The sequence below is a fragment of the Anguilla rostrata genome, chromosome 8 (assembly GCF_018555375.3).
Source record: "Anguilla rostrata isolate EN2019 chromosome 8, ASM1855537v3, whole genome shotgun sequence".
Classification (NCBI taxonomy): Eukaryota; Metazoa; Chordata; class Actinopteri; order Anguilliformes; family Anguillidae; genus Anguilla; species Anguilla rostrata.
The window spans coordinates 15,560,551-15,581,364 of NC_057940.1; the positions used below are offsets into that span (position 1 = coordinate 15,560,551).

Consider the following 20,814-nt stretch of genomic DNA (forward strand, 5'->3'; position numbering starts at 1 on the left):
GCGTGTTTCATTCATGTGAGATAAGATAGACAATACTGTTTGTTGTAACTTGGCCTCATTTTGATATCAATACTTTTAACAGCAGGCCTAGATTTTGTAATTTATTTTTTTAATTTAAAAAGAGTAACTGAACATTTTTGTATTTTGAAAATGATTTTATGTTAAGAAGTTTTTTTTACCATGCTGGAACATAAGATGAAATCCAAACACAAAATGCTCTGTTCAGGTTTGCAAGTAATCAGGTATTTTTAAAATGGGCCTGTTCAATGCATAGTCCTATTTGTGTTGAACTGTGAAAACTGCACACTAGATAGACATGAGAATAAGAGCATTCTGATATTTGACATTTTGTTAGGGGTAAATCAGGGGGGACAATTATCTTCTCCATTTTATCCTTACTCACATACACAGTGCTTAGCCCATCACGGTAATGTTTCCCTCAGTATCAAGGGTGTTACACATTACTCAAACCTCCTCTCATGACTGTACGAATGATAAAATGTGGGAAATTGTGTATATGAGTGCACTGTCTATACATAAATAGTAAATGACCTCTTGGACATGGTTCACCGAGCGGTTAAAAAGCTGGGGAGGGTGCAGACAGAAAGAGTGACTCATCTCTGTGATCTAGGCTAACTGACCACAACCTGAAATCCATCAAGAATCTTGTGGCTTGCCATTGTGTTGGCGAAGCTCCGCCCAGGATATGACATCACAGTCCCCAGCCTCCCTAAGACAGGGATGTTGCCACATTCAAATCCTTGGTTGAACAGTCTATATCAGGACACAGTATTTATAATGCAGCGAGTTGAATTTGTCCTTCTATTTAAAAACCTTTTAAAACAAGTCTCTCCTGCATAGCCATAGTATGTGAGAGTGGAGACAGGAGCACATGATTTGTGAGACAGAGGCTGTTGGACTCATGGAATAACTATGTACTGTTACCATGCCTTAGAAGTGGCCAAGAATGGGAATGCAGTTTCCAAACACTAGTTATGGCAACGAGTCAGAAGACAGAACGGACACATTTACAGTTGGCCTGGTAGGACTGTAAAAACAGCCAGACGGCCAAAAAGGTTTACACCAACACAATGACAGATTCATCGATTTTTTTTTCTTTCATAGGAAAATCCTCTGAGGGTTTAAATCTTTTATGAATGCAGTTTGTTTCCATTTCCAGTCCATTTTATGCAGTTCAAAAATATCTCTTAAACAAATACTTTTTAAAAATGAGATCATTTCGTAAGTACTTGTGTTTATCTGGAATTATAAAAAGCATGCACAATCTCCAAGGCTGTGAAGTTTGACTCAGTAACATCATCTTTATAATTTCAAGGCATTTTCTGTGCTTCAGTATCATATATTAATTTTTCTGTGAGAAATCTGCAGTAAAAGTCATCATAGCACTTACATTTTTACAGAACATTTATGTAATCCCATTTATGAATAAAATTGCGCATTCCCCATGAACAATACAGGTACATTTCCAGGACCAAAAGGTGCAGAACTGGAATGTTCCACCCAGTGACAACAGGAGTCACTTCTCACATCGTTGAGCAGACTGCCTTTCCAGACACCTTGTTCATGCCTTGCAGGTATAGGGCTGGCCGTGTGCTCACTGGCCTGATCATGAAATAAGCCATTCACGCCCTGAAGGCACCACCCCTCAAGATTTTAGGCCATATGCTGCAGATACTCAGCAGAGGGTTGATGAATATGTGAATTATTGTGGCACTCTGGTACTTGTAACACAGGTTTTATAACCAGCCAACCACACACACTATGGGTCTAGGAAAGTAAATTAACATTACATCATTATTATCATTAAGCCTTTAGCCTGGCCATGTTGTAAAGTGGTCTACATACTGCACGTGAGTTTGATGTGTGGATATAACAATGTCAGTTCCATTTAAAATGATACTGATTTAAGTGCATATGGATATAAAGCTACAACAGCGTGAGAAGATGCCACCCATTGCCTGTTGAGCATGAAAGCAGGGCACATTTAGACACATGACTAGAACTACCAAAAAAAATGTATATATTCAGTATGTACATTATGTACTATACATCACGAAATGTGCAAACCCTGAATAGAACCGGTCCAATTTTTATGCATGCCTTGAATTAGGTTTTGTGAAAACATGATTTGCTCATTGTGGCTGTAGGCCTATTTCAAGTTATTAAATGCATGGCTTCAGCTGACATACACAATAGCACCCAACAATAATTACACACAACAGTGGTTTAAAAAGAACTGACAGTTAAAGCACTACATTCCACCAGCATAATTTTAGATTATGCAATACAGTGCACAAAACAAAGTGTGTTCTGGTGTCTGTATGTCTAATTCCGAATGGACTGACTGAATTCTTTACAGTGCATAGTATCGTGACCCAACAAGACCAATGTTGACAGGGGGCCGGGAATAAACGCATCATTTTTAATTGCCATAGGCCTACACTACCAAATAACCGAACTGGCATTGCTAAAATTTAGCGACTGGCACACGGGCCTCCTAGGCTGGCACTTACATAGAGAATGGTCCTTTTAAGTGCCGTAGAAAGCTTCGGTCTCGTTCGAGATACCGGTTTCCTGCCACAGTGTGTAGTTATTCCGTTCGTTGTTGTCCCAGAACTCGCCATGGTCAGTCCGGAAATACACTGCAAAGTGCACCGAAGCGCCCGCGTCCGAATATGGGGGTGTGTACAGCGTGAAGGAGAATTGCTCGCCTTGGACAGCATCGTCATCTCCAGGCATGGGTATTGCCTGCACATCCACAAATGACAGCCAGTCGTTGAAAGTGTATCTCACCCCTACTTCCTTCCTAGAACAGCCAGAAGTTACCGCTCTGATCTGCCCTCGGATGTCGAAGTGAGAGACCGTAACCTTTTCCAAAGCCACACGAAGGCGCAGGACTCGGCTGCCGAAGTCTTCTGAATGCACGGGCATCTTGAAAGCGGGCACCAAGCGGTTCATGCGTAGAGTGGACGTGAATAAACTGCTCAGATCGTCTAAAGACCCCCGGTCGAGCTGCGGAGGAAAACTCTGAAGCCTGGAGACGACAATAGAAGGGACTTTCGGGTCATCAGTGGCGCTGAAGTGTTTCACACTTGCTAGGCTCAGTCCCAGAGTGTCTGCGAACTGAACTCTTTTTCTGGCCGTCTCTGGGAAAACTGTCCCGTAGATAACATTTTGGTCTGCGTAAACAGGTAGAGATTTTGCCCTCCGTCTGTCTTTGCTTTTACTCTCCTCCTGCTCAAAGTGCGAAGCCCCAACGTCCAGCTCCTCTCCGGGTTCCGAATCCGATGACACTCCCCCATCCTCCACATTTTGAGAGCCTCGTACAGAGTCACCTGTGGAAACAGAGTCCAATGTATCGAGCGACTTGCCGCCGTCGATATCCATAAGATTTGCTTTGACAGCAATCGCAGGTCTGTAAAGAAGAACTTGCTTCTTTCTTTGTTTTCCCCATTCGATTCACTAACCAGTCGTGACGAACAGCCTGTTGCTGCCCAGCTTCAGATATACAACTGTAGTACGTCACTGCAACGTAACTAGCAAAGAAAATATCAGGAAATACCTCTAGAGCCTTGTGATTGAATGTCTACGTGCATTTATAGGGACACACATTTGTAACTACCAATTTAGTGGTAACACTGAATAATGTTGTTCAAATTACAAATAGCTCTGAGTATCAGACATCATTACACACATTTGGCAAGAAATCATACATCAGTGCTCACTTTCACTTTAAAGTAAATAGCCTACCAGATAGCATGTTTTGCTGTGAAGTTTAATAAATGTGATCATGAGGCTATATATAATCCTTTATTGTAAAAGTGCAGTTTTGAAACCGTACATTTTTTTGTACTTGGTTATAGAAAACCAGTTGGTTTTCTATAACCAAGTATAGAAAATGTTTTTCACCAAGACAAAATTACTTTTGTCTCAGTGTATGTTTAGAACCTCTATTTACCTGAAGACCATGGTCATTCATACAAACAGTAGCCTAATTATATAACAAGTTTTCTGAAAACCCCCCAACTGCGTAGAAGGCGTTGCGTCACAGAGGGCAAATTCTGACGCCCGTAGAAGTCAGGTGTACCGACCCAAACATTACGCACTCGCCTTTATTTGTTTATTCGTAACCTGTTTTCCTTTGCACATTTTAGCCCCGAAGAGATGTGGCACGGACATAACTTAAATGTAATTTTAAGAGTATTAAAGCATTTACTACTACAAATAATAATAATAATAATAATTTACTTTTTACACCAGAAATCACACAGTGGAACACAGTGACATTTTCAAGAAATAAGGTATCTCACCGACCAACAACAATGCTCTAAAAATTATTATTATTTTTTTTAAAGACGGTTCCAATAAAGATCAACTGATTTTGAGTTTGAAGCACTATGCGCAATATTATTACAGATTGGCCAATTGGCCAAAGTTACCAATAATGCTACAGAATAGCAGAGCCAACTGCTCAGACAATTTGCAGTGAAATACGCGCTACTTCAAAGAAACATTTGTAAAGATGATACATGGAGGAATTTAATCCTCTCAGACGAAATATTGTTTGTTAATGTTAACAGAAATATGCAAATCTGAAAGTGAACTGCAGACGTGACCAGCGACACGCGCAGGGCTGCACGTGCACCCCGTCAACATTTACAAAACAGGAAGTGCTGTGCGAGGGTTGGGCTTTTCGGTGGCAGCGATTGGCTACTGTACTCAAACGAGCATGAACGATACGCTGTGTATTCATTCAATAAACGAAAGGCATTAAATATGTAATTAAGAACATCAGTCACGTGCGAAGGCTCGAAGCAGTGCTGGAGGAGTCACAGCTGTCGTTTAGTTGTGCAATGCGGATTGGTTTTAATTGGCACAAAACATGTCAGTTATTTTAATTAAGTCTTTTTGTCATATTTTTTTGGGGATCATTTTAGACACAAATACACACACATACGTACCATACATACAGGGCCGTGAAAGTTTTTGCCCCCTTTCTGACTTCCTCTATTATTGCATATTCATCACTCGGAAAACAAAGGTTACCTGAATTAATACAAAACTTTTTTTTTTGGAATAAAATAATTTAAAAAAAGTTAAAACAGCCATGTCACCCATGTGTAAAAAGTAATTTCCCCCTTAAACTTAATAACTGGTTGCACCACCTTTAGCAGCAATAACCACAACCAAATACTTATAATTTGATAACAGTATTTCACATTGCTATGAAGGAATTTTAGCCCACTCTCTGCAGAACTGCTTTACTTCAGTCTGTTTTTCAAGCATGAGCTGTGTTTCAGGTCCTACCATAGAATCACCATTGGGTTCAAGTCAGGACTTTAAATAGACCACTCCAAAATGGTTTCTTTTCAGCCAATCACATACCACATTCATATCACCCAAGTGCAAAAGTAATTTCCCCCTTAGTTAATCAACTAATTAATCAGATTTAATCAATAATTAGATTCAGCTGAATGAACACAGCCAGGCTTAACTGCAGCCAGCCCTGTTGAATCTAAACTTCACTCATATTTAACCTTGCCATCAGTGTGAAATAGTCACCACAAAGTTTCTACAAGCACACTATGCCACAATCAAAGGAAATTACAGAACAAATGAGAAAAAGGTTGTTGAAATATCTCAGTCTGGAAAGGGTTACAAAGCCATTTCTAAGGCTCTGGGACTCCATCGAACCACAGTGAGAGCCATTATCTCCAAATGGAAAACATTTGGAACGGTGTTGAATCTTCCCAGGAGAGCCTGTCCTCACAATATGTCTCAAAGGGCACAGCGACAACTCATCCAGGAAGTCAGAAAAGATCCCAGAAGAACATCCAAAGAACTGCAAGCCTCTCTAGCTGCAACTGTTTTATCATTTCCTTTTATTTAGTTTTATGATATTCTAAGTCTTCTTTGTTTTATTCTTTGTCTTTTAATATAGCCTTTTATTCTTCTATATTCTATATTGCTATTTTATTTGCTGTTCATTCTTACATTTTTTTGCTGTTTTTATTGAACCCTGTGTTGTAATTTTATACCTTATTTGTATCTGCTTTGGAAAGCACTTTGTGCTCTGTGCTTGATAGGTGCCATATACATAAACAGTATTATTATTTTTTTGAACAACCAATTTGGTTGGCAGTTCCACCAAGAAGAGTGAGATAAAATTCCTTCACAGCAACATGAAAGACGTATATCAAACTGTAGGAAGCATTTGGTTGCAGTTATTGCTGCTAAAGGTGGTGCAACCAGTTATTAGGCTTAAGGGGATGGGCAGAAGTTTAAGGGCCCTATTAATTTTTCACATGGGTGATATGGGTATTTGAGAACTTTTTCATTAAATAAATACATTTACAAAATGTGTTCTGAGTCAAAACTCAGGTTCCCTTTGTCTAATATTACATTTTGTCTAAAGATCTGAAACCGTGTGACTAATATGCAATAATAGAGGAAATCAGGAAGGAGGCAAATACTTTCTCACAGCACTACAGGAGCACATCTACTAATTGGGACTTTTCAACTTAGGAGAACATGTGTTGCTTGGGAAAAATTCTAGCGTAGAGCCCTGCATATACATACAAATCTTATATAGCCCCAGTTATGTGGATCGTTTCAGTAATACCCAATACTTAACCTTGACTACCAAAGCGGTGTGTGTTGATACCCCTGTGTGGAATCACTTCCTTCTTTCACCTGTATACCCCTCAGTGGAAGAATTAAGGTATGTTTATGCAGGTGCAGCTCCTACAGGGTGTTCCATAATTCCCTGAAACCCACAGGTGTTAACATTGAGTATACACAACTACAGCACCTCTCAGATAGATGTCTTCATTTCCAATGAACAGAAACAAAGCAAGCAGTGCGGGCGCTGCATTTTTCTGCTCAGAGCGCATATGCACTGCATTCAGTGATGAATATTTCATTGCACAGGACTGGTGACTTTGTGGAAGGCTTTAACTGAACAGGTTTTTTAACTCCGTTATTTTAGTCTTCGGTGGTTTCTTTAGAAGGAATCTCCCAATTCCCAATGTTGTACAGTTCAATTTGAGTTCAGGTCTCTGAGGAAGTAAAGAAACTGACTGTATGAGACACTGCCTCTGTCCTTACAAAACCACAAAGCGACACATCAGCATGGGACAGTTCATTCATATCCTCGCTTCTGTTACAGCAAAACACTGTATTCACTTAAAGTTGATTTTGCATTTCTATCCACTATCCAAACTTCCCTGACATTAACTCCTTAGACTCAGTAAATTACTTGGCAAATGAAACATAGCCAATAGAAATAGCTCAGTGCTAACTCACTGGCGATACCTGCTGTGGTCTTTTTCTGCAATGTCTCGACATGCCATGCAATCTAATTTGAATACAATTTCACCTTACCATGCCCCTGAATGTCATTTCCTATTATTGTTCAGAGGCTGTCAAAAAATGGTTAATCAGAAATTTATGTAACCTGCCTTTGTGCTTCTTAAATTACTGTGCAAATCTCTCAAGGATAGCCAAGTTGCACTTCAGGGACCTGACATTCTCTGACACCGTTTTTTCTTTTTTTTTTGACAGGCTGAAGTTCACCTCCTGGCTGCTGCTGCTGACGGCGCATGGGCCAGCGGGCAGCCGGGTCTCCAGGGGGAGCGCGGAATGTGGATTTCAACAGGGCGGTGCCACGTTCTACAGCTTTGTCCTCTGCACTGGAGCTCTGAGCCATGGGGGGTAAGGATGACTTTTCTCTTTCTCTTTCTCTCTCTCACTCACGCACACGCGCACACACACACACACAGACACACAACACACACGCACACATACAGAAATGAGATTCAATCCATACACAGAACCTTCTGAGATTCTAACAGCCCTGGAAAATATATTTGACTTAAACAGCTAAAAGTGCTAAAAAGCAAATGACTGAAAAAGGTCCATTTCGTGAATCCCATTTAGCTCATCACTCAAACGATGCTAATCGCATTTATTAGAATAATTTAACAGATCTGGTCTTTCTTCCTTCCAAGACAGCATATCCCTATATTTATTAAACATCACACCTTTGATTAAGATTTATTTATACTGTGGAGATGTGACAGTGCCACAGTGTCAACCGAAGACCTCCAGGGAATGATAAATGATTTTTATAGCGGATGCCGAGGCACAAAGCTTCTCTCCACGCCGCACACTCTAGTTGGTTCTAGAAGCTGCCGGTGTGCAAGCCAAGACGGATCGATTTCGACAAGCGTTACAACCCAACTCATATACTCTGACCAGGACTGCTTTGACTAGCTTTGATTCGTTTTTCTTTGCTTCATGTGAATATGCATTCAAATATACGGCCTGATCGATAAAATGTCGGCTCTTCCTGGGTAAAATCACAAAGGAATGGCTTGTGTCTTGTGACACAAAATTGCCCGCTCTGAAATAGATTCTTGTCCCTGAGCTTAGCTGAGAAACAGACAAAAGAATGAGGAGCCTTTTGTGGAACAGCAGAGGAACTGAATCATTGCTACCACCTACTTTATTAATCACGTATTAACAATAATGCACCAGGTTTACTGAAAATGACAACACCACTTCTTTTTATCAAAACTCAAATGAGACAGAAGTAGACACAAGCTTAAATTCTTTATAAAGTATGAAATAAGTTTATTTAAACCAGTTTTTTTCACAGCTGAATGTATTTTCTTATTAATCTATAAAAAACTTTACAGATTGTACAGTATATATATATATATATATATATATAATATTTATATAGTTCATGATCTACAACAAATAGGTCCGACAGATGAAAAAATACTGTAGCAGGAATTCAGGCTAAAGGCAAATATTCACACTGTACAGTTCAACTTGAAAGGGGGGTAGGAGGTGAATGGGGGAGGGGGAGGGGTTCTTTAGGAAAAACATTACAACTGTACAAAAATAAGGTCAACTTTAAAGTTCAAGGCTTCATTTCACAATACAATCCCACAAGATGTACATTCAGCAAGAATGGTGCTTGGGGTAAACTTTCTGTGTGCAGGCGCCAGAAAAGGAAATGATCTTTTCTCCCAGGAAAGGAAATGCTCATCTCGCCAGTGGCTGGGATATGACAGCCGTTCTGCTTTAGAAAACAGCTCGGAGGAACGATGGAAGATTGGTGACACTTCTGAAAGATGGCCACTTCCCAAGGTCAGATATGAAGACAGCTGGTTCTGACCACTGAGACTCCATTTCCACTCTGCAGCTGACCTCTCATTGCCCTTCCCCACCTGGCAGGGTCAGCTGCAACTCAATTAAAGCCTTTAAAATGAATTCACTGCTTCTGAAGAGGTATACCCAGAGAAGGGCCACAAAGGAACATGAGGGGAAAGCTCTTCTAACCGTTTTCTGGGTTCTCTGAGTCTTATTTTGAGCAAAGCTAACCTTTTCTTTTTTCCAATTTTTTGATCCCTCTTCCTTCGCCTAATTTGCTTAGCTACTAAGCTGTTCTTCTACGCCAAGCTGCTGTTCTGCATCAAGCTGTTCTATTGTAAGCTGGTCTTCTGAGCAAAGCTGTTCATATGCACTAAGCTGATCATCTGCGCTAAACAGTTCTTCAGCACTAAGCAGCTCACCTGCGCTAAGCTGTTCTTCTGCACTAAACTGTTCTTCAGCACTAAGCAGCTCATCTGCGCTAAGCTGTTCGTCTGCGCTAAACTGTTCTTCAGCACTAAGCAGCTCACCTGCGCTAAGCTGTTCTTCTGCACTAAACTGTTCTTCAGCACTAAGCAGCTCATCTGCGCTAAGCTGTTCTTCTGCACTAAACTGTTCTTCAGCACTAAGCAGCTCATCTGCGCTAAGCTGTTCTTCTGCACTAAACTGTTCTTCAGCACTAAGCAGATCATCTGCGCTAAGCTGATCGTTGCTCTTCTCAGAGATACTCGTGCAACTGAAAACAAGACGATGGAGCGTGGGTAGCCCAGCTTCGTTTGGGAAGGGAAACCGGGGAACCCAGCGGAGGTTCTCTCATCAACTGTGAGTCTCCACCTTGTACTCCAAGGTGTAATTTTGCGCTACTGAGAACTTCCACAAAATGGACAAGGCTTAAACCCGGGGAGATGGATGAACAAGCTTCACTTTTCAAATAAAACTTTTTAAAGATTCCTTTGAGAAAAGATGCTTTAAATATTTAAATACTTCATATAATCATGAGCACATTCTAAATGATACAATATAGTTTATGTCAAAAAGAACAGTCAATACAGTAGTTTATCTATTTTTGAAAAAATGATCTTTAGATAATTTCTGGGACAATTCTTTGAAATTTACCTACTCAGATTGTTAAACAGTGGAACGTTTCTGGTTTCATTCAACCAGAAGCTGAGCGCATGGCTGTCTGTTACCACTTCCTGTAGACAACTCAATCATAAGTGGAATAATCTGATAAATTCCGCTCCATCCCCTCTCTCGCCAAGCATAAATAACCACATAAATAAACCGCTCATTTAAAACACATTTACGTCAATTCATTTTAAAAAAATGTACCGACTCAGAGATGGAAATCTTTCAGTACTGAAGAGCGCACGTCAAGCTTGCTGAGCAAGGTACACTTCCATTAAACAATAACCGGGATGATGCGGAGGGTTCAAGTTCAAAGTCGTTTCTCTGAAAAGGTGACGCGTTCAGGTTTGTTTGGAGTTTAGTGGGACCTTCGTTAGCAGAAGCCCAGCCAGGGTTCCCCAGACTGTCTGCTGCTCGGGTAATCGCAGCACATCCGTCACAAGCACAGCGTCCTTTCTGAAGGGTTCTCCTTAACCGACAGACCCATTTCTTTGAAAGACAGCGGGGATTTGATCCTGTTCCGGGCGAATAAGACCCGGGCCTCCAGCCGGCGTGAGGACCGGAGCGGACACGCACGCACCCACGGCATCATGGGAAAGGAACCGCACAGAAGCTAAAGGAACTGCAGCAAAACTAGAGCGACAGGAAGGCATTTTCTCACTTGTTCTTCTTGGAAGGAATAGTGTGACAGTCATTTTTCTTTAACTTATTAAATAAAAAACATTTCTATGCAGATCTAGACAATGATATGTACATTAAAGATAAGATATTTGGTGTAAAGTCTTCAACCAAAAAGCGAAAAGAAACATGCACACACGCACACACACACACACACACTCACTAACAGTTCACTCTCTTAAATGCATTTTGCCCAGCCATTCTGCACCACACCATAGATAAAAGAAAAATATATAAAAAACACACACACACCATTTAAAAGCTAATGCTATGTATAACTTATGCTGAACCTGTCTGTTGGAAGTCTAATACTGCCAGGCATGCGTTGACCTGCGTTTGTCATGTGGTGCTGGTCTTCTGGAAAATAAGGATCAACAAAATGTTGTTGTCTTGAAAGCGGTCAACTCTGCTGAAGGGCTGAAGCAAAATATTAAAGCAATCTTCTATTGCCACGATGACGATCCATAGCATCATATCTCAGTGCCGCAAATATGATGCCTCTGTTCATGTGGCAGCTGCTCAGTATGAATATTTTCAAGGTGCACATACAATAATAATAAGGCTTGTTCATACCGATACAGAAGTAAACACCAATCCAAGCTATTGGATAAGACACTTTCTTTCTCCTCCCCTTCTCCCACTGACGAAGCCTGACCCCCGCCAACGTCAACTCACTGAAGCGTGGTTCAGTGGCGGCTGTGTCACGGCAAACACTGTCCCCCATAAGCATCAACCCACCAAAAAGTGGCCCCAGTGTCGTTTTGCTCGCTGGCCCTTTTGGGTGTCAAACAGTGCATAATGGGGAGGTGGGGAAAGAGTCAATTGTTGCTTTTTCCATTCGGTTTAGAATGAATCCTCTGCTCCACTTGGCCCACACAACCCTGAAGAAGGCTCTCCATGCCACAAAAACACTCACACTGACAGAGCCACACGCACGTTCCAACTGTCTGTGTGTGTGCGTGTGCACGTGGGTGTGTGTGTGTGCACGTGCATGTGTGCGCACGTGACCACGGACAAGCACGTACATGTTTTCCTTTGGTGTTTTTAAATGCGTGTGTGTGTGTGTGTGTGTGTGTGTGTGTGTTGTCTGTCACCCTCTGCTCTGAGGACGGAGGCTGGAACCCCACAGACGGGAGCTGCCTGGTCAGAACTCATCGATCTTCTTGTGCAGGTACTTGAGTATGGAGTCCAGGCCTTGTGGGGAACCCCACACCCTCTTCAGGGCCTCGCACTCCCGCTCGTTGGCCTGCTCTAGCGCCGCCCTGTTGGTGTTGCGGACCAATGCCTTGGACTCCCGCAGCACCTGAGCGGCAAACAGAGTGGGAGGGAAAGGGGAAGATTAATTGGCACACCTGACACACATGATACTATCTTTACTGTACAGCAGTGAGATGATGCTTGTAACCAAGGTGATTTTAAAACAGTACTACGATATAAAAAGGTATGAGACCTAGAGTACCAGCCAAGAGAAACTGGTCTGATATCAGCACAGAAAACAATGGCATGGCACGGTTAATTGTATCAGTACATTTTCAGTTCCTTTAAGCTTTGCTACAGTGTCTTCCTGATTTGGTCGATTGGGATGGGTATACAGGAGACATAAACCAAGAGTGCGTTAAGAACACACAATGTGCTTTGCAAAAACTCTCAATGTGCTTTAGCTTCAAAATCACAATGAGGAAGAAAACAAGAGCAAATGGCAATGCATGTCTAACTGTAAGCGAGGAGTCTAAAATGTATCGTATTCTACACGCTTTCCGCTGTAGAGCTGAAACCAGGCTGGTACCAGCTGGAGCTGAATCTGCCCAAGCTAGTCCTAGAGAATGACTGTCCACTGGATTTTGGAAATTTTAGCAACATCTTGTGGTGGCACTACAAACCCCTCTGAAGCAGTGGAATGGAGGGGCACCAACAAAGGCAGACCTCGATCGCTCTTTTTACTGGACTACCACTTTTTTGTCACACATGATGAAGAATCTAAAATGGTGATCAGCCATCACTGTGAGCTCCAGTGACACTTTCCACAGGAAGATGATGCACTTACACAGATTTATCTCTCTGCCTGGAGCTCACTCTTAAACAAATAAATAAAACCAAGACAGCCAGCCCTGTTCCAACTCTACAGTGGTGATTAATTGCCGTTAAACCTGAAATACAACAAAAGGGCTAGACAGAGCTTACAAAAAAATTGTATAAAAACTGCAGGCAAAATTAAACAGGCTGAGGAAAATGCTACAGCCTCAGGAGAGAAAATATTACAGAATTACCAAATTCATAATTTATATACAAGTGCTCTGGACTGCTCCAGAATTTACAACCCTGTGACCCGCACCATAAACGTAACTAAATTTCATTCAGCTGTTCTCATGGAAGTCCAAAGGACATTAGTTTATAAGGCATTACCCTTTCAGTATCTAAAATAAAAGGGACATCTCAGAGCAGTAGAAAGAAAGGGAGGAACCCCTCAGAGAGCCCAGTCTATCCAGGTGGAACCTTTGGGGAGGGTTAGGGGGTCTGTGGGGTGGAAATAGGTGGATGCGCATGGCGTCTGTGCATGAGGTACGAGAGAAGGGGGAAAAGGAAAGGCGAAGGAGGACGGGCGGAGGGGAGAGGAGGGCGTGCCGTGTGAGAAATGCCATAAAAAAAACAGAAAATCAAAAAGGAAATTAAAAAGAAATTAAAAGGATGACTTACAACTGAATTACAAGAGACTAGCTCCCTAATGCGCACCATGACCTCCTGTGTGAAGGTCCCGGGCCAGAAGACCTGGGACACCAGGCCCTTGGAGCAGGCCTCCTGGGCCGTCAGCTTGCGCCCGCTCAGCAGCATCTCATTGGCCTGGGGAGAGAGGAGGCGGAGCCACAGTCAGACACACGCCTATATACACACAAACACACGAGCACGCACACAGGCACCCTCTCCTACATTCACATTCAGAATCCAGAGCCATAGCTTACATTCCTTACATAAAATCCATTTATACAGCTGAATTTACTGAAGCAATTCAGGCTAAGCTGCTCACAGGTACAATGGTAGAGCTCCACCTGGGACTTCAACCGACACCCTTTGAGTTACAAGCCCTGTTCCTAAACCATTATGCCACACTGCCCTGCAAATTTAGGGAGATGTAGCTGAGGCTAACTGTCAGATTAAAGCTTGTGCATTATGACAGTCCAGCCTCTCTAATTTTTTTATTTATATGTACACGTACTTTACAACAGTAGTAACAAGTAGTCGAGCAAAAGGGAGACAGCCCACAGCAGTGATGGTGAACAGAGGAGACGAGCGTCGGCGGAGATGAAGAGGAGACGAGGGGCGTCAGTGATGGTGAATAGAGGAGAAGAGTAGCAGCCATGATAATGAATAAAGAACACGAGCGGCGGCAGTGATGGTGAATAGAGGAGATGAGTGGCAGAGATGGTGAATAGAGGAGAAGAGTAGCAGCCATGATAATGAATAAAGAACACGAGCAGCGGCAGTGATGGTGAATAGAGGAGATGAGTGGCAGAGATGGTGAATAGAGGAGAAGAGTAGCAGCCATGATAATGAATAAAGAACACGAGCAGCGGCAGTGATGGTGAATAGAAGAGACGAGCAGCGGCAGTGATGGTAAGAGAGTTTTACATTACATTACATTACAGGCATTTAGCAGACGCTCTTATCCAGAGCGACTTACACAACATAGCATTTTACATTTTATCCATTTATACAGCTGGATATATACTGAAGCAATTTCGGTTAAGTACCTTGCTCAAGGGTACAACGGCAGTGTCCTTACTCGGGAATCGAACCTGCAACCTTTCGGTTACAAGCCCAGTTCCTTACCCACTGTGCTACACTCCGTCCTAGTTTTAAGTAACGTTACACCTGTAAGAGAGTTTTAAATGCCATTATGGGTGTAAGAGCGCTGTACGTGACGTTACAGGTGAGAGAACCTGAGGACAGCGGGTTGCTCTGGGTAACAGACAGTAAGCAGACTGTAAAGCCAGGTCGCCCGCGCAGCCCGCCGGTGTAGGCCGGGGCCCCGAGGCTCTGAATGAGGCAATATGTCTGCAACCCCCTGTCACTCATTCACTCACCTCCACACAGGAGCAACATTACAACATCTCTCTCTCTCTCTCTCCCTCCCTCCCTCTCTCGCTCTCTCTCAGTGTGTCGCTGCTGCCCTCTAGAGCTGCAGGAACCGCTCTGCCTAAAAACTGACTTTATATACCAGTGACTCACTAGAGCCCTTATGCCGCAATTTATAAACACCTCTAGGACTGACTTTCTGTTCCAGTTTCAAACAGTATGGGTTCCCACTTAGAGTGCCTACAGGCTCAACTTAAACTCTACTTAGTGTTACTGTGTTCTTCAATGACAAAATATTTAAGGACAATAATATCATGTCACATTCACACTTCTATATTATTACTAAACCGTATAACCAAAATCTTACCCACTTATACATCCAGACATTTACAGAAGCAGTTCAGCGCAAGCAAGGCGTAAGGCATACAAATGGTGTTCCCTACCAGGACATGACTGCAACCTGCATATGTGCTCAGCTACCTAACCAAAAACACCACACAGTGGACGGCACGTTTCTGAACGACCGTGCATTAAGAACTGCCGGAATCTTCCAAACGACAAACTAAAACGCCGTTGATCATTTTAGGAAGGAGACTGGAGACCGGAGGAGCTGTGGAGAGTCCTCCTAACAGCCATTACTTCAGGCCTGTGAAAGCAGAGAAGGCTGGGGGGCAGGAGACCGAAGGGCGTCCTAAGGTCAGAGCGCTGCAGCTGGAACAGGAGGAGTAAATGAGATGAGTGATGACTGTAGGCCTGCTCACAAGGGCAAGGAGAAAATGAAAGGGGGATGTGGGTGGTGACAGGAAAAGATGAAAGGGAGAGGAGGGAGGGAGGGAGGGAGAGGAGGAGGGAGGGAGAAAGACAGAGAGAGGGAAGGACAGAGAGAGAGGAGAAAGGGACAAACAGGAGAGAAAGAATGGGAGAGAGGGTGGGAGGGCAAGAGAGAGAGAGAGGGAGGAGAGAGAAAGGGAGGAATCAACCATACCAAGGCCCAAGAAGGCTATTGATCTGATGGACAGGGTGGCGGGCGTGTACTCACAGAAGCCACGCCCATGATGCGGGGGAAGGTGAGGGAGGAGCAGGCGTCAGGCGTCTGGCCGAAGGTGGCGTAGGGCGTCTGGAAGCCAGGCTCGGCCCAGCGCCACGCTGGCCGGTACCCCACCAGCTGGCGTTCGACGATGAGGGTTCTGAACTGGAGAAGGCTGTTATCACCAACACGTCCTAAGACGAAAACTCTCCCACTCAAACCTCATCTTCACAACCACCCATATCCTTAACTCAGCATGATAACCAACATCACCATCACAACCAACATCACCATCACAACCAACATCACCATCATAACCAACATCACCATCATAACCAACACCATTATCATAAGCAACCCGTTAGTATAACCAACATCACCATCATAACCAACACCATTATCATAACCAACCCGTTAGTATAACCAACATCACCATCATAACTAACATCACCATCATAACCAACATCACCATCATAACCAACACTTATCTACCTTAGTATAACCAACATCACCACCCATTATCAACAACCTATAAACAACATCACCATCAAACAAATAACAACACCATTATCATAACCAACCCGTTAGTATAACCAACATCACCATCATAACTAACATCACCATCATAACCAACATCACCATCATAACCAACACCATTATCATAACCAACCCCATTAGTATAAACAACACTATCATCATAACCAACAGCATTATCATAAAAGACCCCTATCATAACCAAACGCATAATCATAACCAAAACCATCATTAACAAACACCATCCTCATGTTCATCTTCATAACTGAACTGTGAATCATCACCATAGCGACCACCCATCATTATAATACTTATAACTGCGATGTCATCATAAGCATGGCCGTTACCACAATCGCTACACTACAAAGAACCGTGACCCTGCGCAACAAATGACAAAAGCATGATTATGCGTTACATCGCTCAAAGTAAATCACGCATACAGAAATCTGTGTCCAAAATTTCCCCATTCAGCTCCTGCAGGCTGACATCAACAAACAGCATTTCCCACAGTTCTTTGTCCATGGAAAAATATTTACCTGCTTAAGCCGCTGGTAAATATTCAGGGAATAAAAGCACATTAAAACAAAGAACACAATAAAATCAGCATGCCAAGCGCTGTTGCCATTCTGGCGAATGGGAATGCAGATACACAGCAGCTTTTAAGTCTGGGGGAGAACGAGTAATGTGCCAGAGAGCAGGACCAACAGCAACAAAAGTGTGCACCCCAGAGCTCAAACCCACCAACACTGTGTACCACATTACACACACAACCCAGATATTGCATATCCAACGGAACAACTCATCTACACGCAAGATCCTGTTGAAAAATAAACGTAAAAGCTGTATTTATTTGTACAAGCCATTCTTGCTAAGGGTTTATGTTACGTTGCTTAGTTAATCATGGCGGCATAAAGGAATAATGAATAAGACGGAAAGGATACATGGCAGGATTATTGTCTTTATGGGGAAAGCACAGCAGCTGGTGACTGAAAGCCTGGAGCTAGTTCACAGTATGGGTCTGAAACCTTCACCCCCCTGCATGGCTGCCCTCCCCCTTTGGCTCTCCTTAGTGCCTGTTCCTCATGAGCGAGTCGGCAGTGTGATCACTGTACTCCTCTAGAGTTTTCCGCTCAATGACACACTTGAGAACAGATTTTGGGCCTTCCGCCCCCTCCCCCCTTTTGGCTCGTTCGAATACCCGCATTCCAGAACCTTCCAGGCAGACTGAAACCATCAGAGCAAAGGGAAGGGGAGGCTCTTGGGACAGGATGCCCTTCTCCACTCACAGCATTTGTAAACACTTGTCCACTAAATCCCAGCTAAAAACGTAAAGGAGATATTCACCCAAAAATGAAACAAACAACTACTGCCAAATGAGTGTCTACAGATAAGACAAACTCAGGCAACGCATGCATAATGTCCCGTTCTGTACGATCACTTCATAAAAGCTTCAAGAGATGAAGTAAAAAGACAGTCATTTTTGCACTGCTGTAAAAGTAGGCATGTCATATAAACATTCCTGTCTTTTAAACATTCTTCTGACAGACAGTGTATGCAGCCTTTCCCAGATTTCACTTGGAAACTCAAACTCCCATAGTTCATTGCAAAGACTCTTCTATGTCTGTACCTGATGGATTCGGCCATCTTGGTGCTCTCCTTCTTCCTGTCATCGGTCAGCCGGCGGATGAAGTAGATGAAGTCCAGGCCAAAGCAGAACACGCTGCCCACCGCGCTCAAAAGGACCAGCTTGCTGTCGTCCGCTGCTGCCGTGGTCATGGCGCTCTGCACTTCCTTCATCACCTGAGTCATCATTATCATCATCATCATATCAGCTATCTTTACTGCACAACGACAGATAATCTGTTCTACACAAACAAAATCAAGACAAAGGACACCAGTATCATCATTGCTAATCTTTACTATCAGATATGTCATTATCTTAGCTTTTACGACCCTCTTAGCAACATTCCAGTCACAATAACCCATATAAATAATGTCAATCTATGAAATCGGATTTAAGATGGGCCACAATTTTTAATGAAGGCCATTTCCATTCATTTTCCTGGAAATCACATACAGGCAAATCTTTATTATTCCGGTTGAAAATGGAGAATTGATTGCAGTTCAGCAATCTACTGCACACTGGAGTGCAATGAGAGTGTATCTATGGAACGGAACGGAGCAGGGAAGCACTGTTAAATCTGTACTGACATTGAAAGTGACATTAAATATAAGAGCTTGGCTCAGCAGAGGTGCCCACGCTAACTTAGCATGAATAATAAACGGCGAATGCTGCTGACCGCCACGCGCAGGCTCCTTCGGGGCGCAGGGGGGACTCACGTCGGGGTTGAGCGAGTTGTTCTCGGAGGTCTTGGTGGAGAGCAGGATGTGGGTGAAGCCGTCCTGCTTCTTGACCACGATGTCGCGGTAGCGGTAGGCGCTCTCCGTCTGGCGCACGCTGAAGCGCAGCCGCTTGTCGAAGGCCGAGGAGCGCTCCTCCAGGCGCCGCTTGCCCACCACGCCCGTCACCGCGCTCTGCAGGCTGGCCGTCCCGTTGGCCGCCAGGGCTGCCATGAACGTGGACGTCCCTGGGGGGGGGGGGGGGGGAGGCACGGGGGTAAGCCGGTAAGCCGGACTCGGGCGGATCACAGGAAATCAGACACTGGAAGAGCACGCTCCCTGACATCAGATACGCGGGAAAGTTTCCGCTCTGTCAACCCAGCCAAGGAGCTCCCTTACAAAAACAACACCGCACAGAGTACACGAAAGGTGCAAAACCGGCTTGCAAGAAAACATCTAATGACAAATGTGATGTTTCCATTTCCAAAGTATCACATTTTTGATAGTGATATAAGCAGAATGCTTTCTTGCAAGGAAGCGTCACACCTATCATTGAATTCATTTTAAAATGTCTCGTTAGCACAACTGGTGGTTGTGGTGACCGGTTGACTGCCAGTAAGGAGCTGCAATCTGAAATCCCCCGGCTGGTAGACACAATACTGTTAGGTGTGTTATTACTGGAGTCTAGACCAAAGCAAAAGCTGGATCCACCCATATTAATTACAACCCAAGGCACTCTTCCTCCCATTATAATGAGTACAGCCAAGAATGCTTTGGCAGGGTTGGTGTAATTAGCGGTTAGCGGATGAGCTTGGATTTAGTTAAAGATTTGCCTACGTGGCAGGTGTCTAGGCTCAAGGCCATCTACACTTCCAACTGGTTCTTTCTTTTGGAAACAAGCAGGACAAAGTTCTTCACACATATCAACACTCCCAAAACATCCATATTTTGTTTGCTTTAAAACGCTGATATAGGTTCACTGATCTGCCATGTTTAACTGGCATGAAATTCATCTTCACTTCCTCAGAGCAAGTCAAGTGGTGTAAGATTTCAGCTGAATTTTAAAGAACGCTTTCAAAACCAATGACTCTCCATTTCTAAGTGATGACAGTATTTCTATATTTAGCCTAAACTCATCCAAAAGCTTATTACATAGCTACCTATCAAACAGGTGTGCCTGCATGTATGCAATAATGTAGGCTCTGCGCCATTTGCTTCTTTGCAATGGCCTGAAAACTGGAGCCAATCTTTTGGCCAGCTATAGCTCCCAAAAACAAACCCTGTGAAGGTCGTTCACATGCTCTAGACCACAGAATGAGGTACTGAGAGCAGAGACTGTGTCAAGCTACACACACACACACACACACACACACAAACACACACGCGCACACATGCTACAGTACAGTGGCCAAAAAAGACGGTCAGAGACTTCAGACTAGGCAGCAGGAAGAGACCAGAGACGTGGGTTTGTGATGATCACATAAGAATGGTTATTTTAACCTTCTTCAGACCTCCATCTGCATCTCGGGTCTCTTCCTGCTGCCAAGGCAAAAGCAGTCCTGACGTGCTCCTCTCTGAGCTCCACTCTGTACAGGAGTACACTGCACTGTGCCACTCCTCCCTAGTGGCATGGTGCTGGTTTTGCAGACATTCTGCTCTTTGGATCGTTTATTGATTTGGAGCACGTTCCCCGTTATGCGTGCACTTTCTTTTTGAAGTGCGATCGTCCATGTGGGCCACCATTGTATAAATGCTTGAACACAAACAGGTAAACATGGACAATCACTGTATCCATTTTCTGCCGCTCTTTGTATGTACATGCTGCACTGTGATAGATGGCCACTAGTCTGAGT

General features: G+C 43.4%; 2 protein-coding genes across 2 annotated transcripts in view; both read right to left on the bottom strand.

Annotated features, from left to right (window-relative positions):
• Positions 1-1,135: 1,135 nt before the first annotated feature.
• LOC135260931 (protein phosphatase 1 regulatory subunit 3G-like) lies at positions 1,136-3,537 on the bottom strand. Its single transcript, XM_064346684.1, has one exon. The coding sequence runs from the start codon at positions 3,406-3,408 to the stop codon at positions 2,551-2,553; it is 858 nt and encodes a 285-aa protein (XP_064202754.1). The 5' UTR covers positions 3,409-3,537; the 3' UTR covers positions 1,136-2,550.
• Positions 3,538-8,631: 5,094 nt separating this feature from the next.
• Positions 8,632-20,814, bottom strand: part of LOC135260932 (chromodomain Y-like protein) — a 38,750-nt gene continuing 26,567 nt past the window's right edge. Inside the window, exons 3-7 of the mRNA XM_064346685.1 lie at positions 18,962-19,209; positions 18,249-18,421; positions 16,100-16,295; positions 13,684-13,827; positions 8,632-12,292 (exon numbers count right to left, since the gene is read on the bottom strand). Of these exons, the coding sequence (XP_064202755.1) occupies positions 12,134-12,292; positions 13,684-13,827; positions 16,100-16,295; positions 18,249-18,421; positions 18,962-19,209 (920 nt within the window). The 3' untranslated portion in view covers positions 8,632-12,133. The remainder of the gene's footprint in view (positions 12,293-13,683; positions 13,828-16,099; positions 16,296-18,248; positions 18,422-18,961; positions 19,210-20,814) is intronic.

What these genes read in the sequence shown, in the direction of transcription:
- LOC135260931 (XM_064346684.1), bottom strand. Translation starts at nt 3,408, where the DNA reads ATGGATATCGACGGCGGCAAGTCGCTCGATACATTGGACTCTGTTTCC.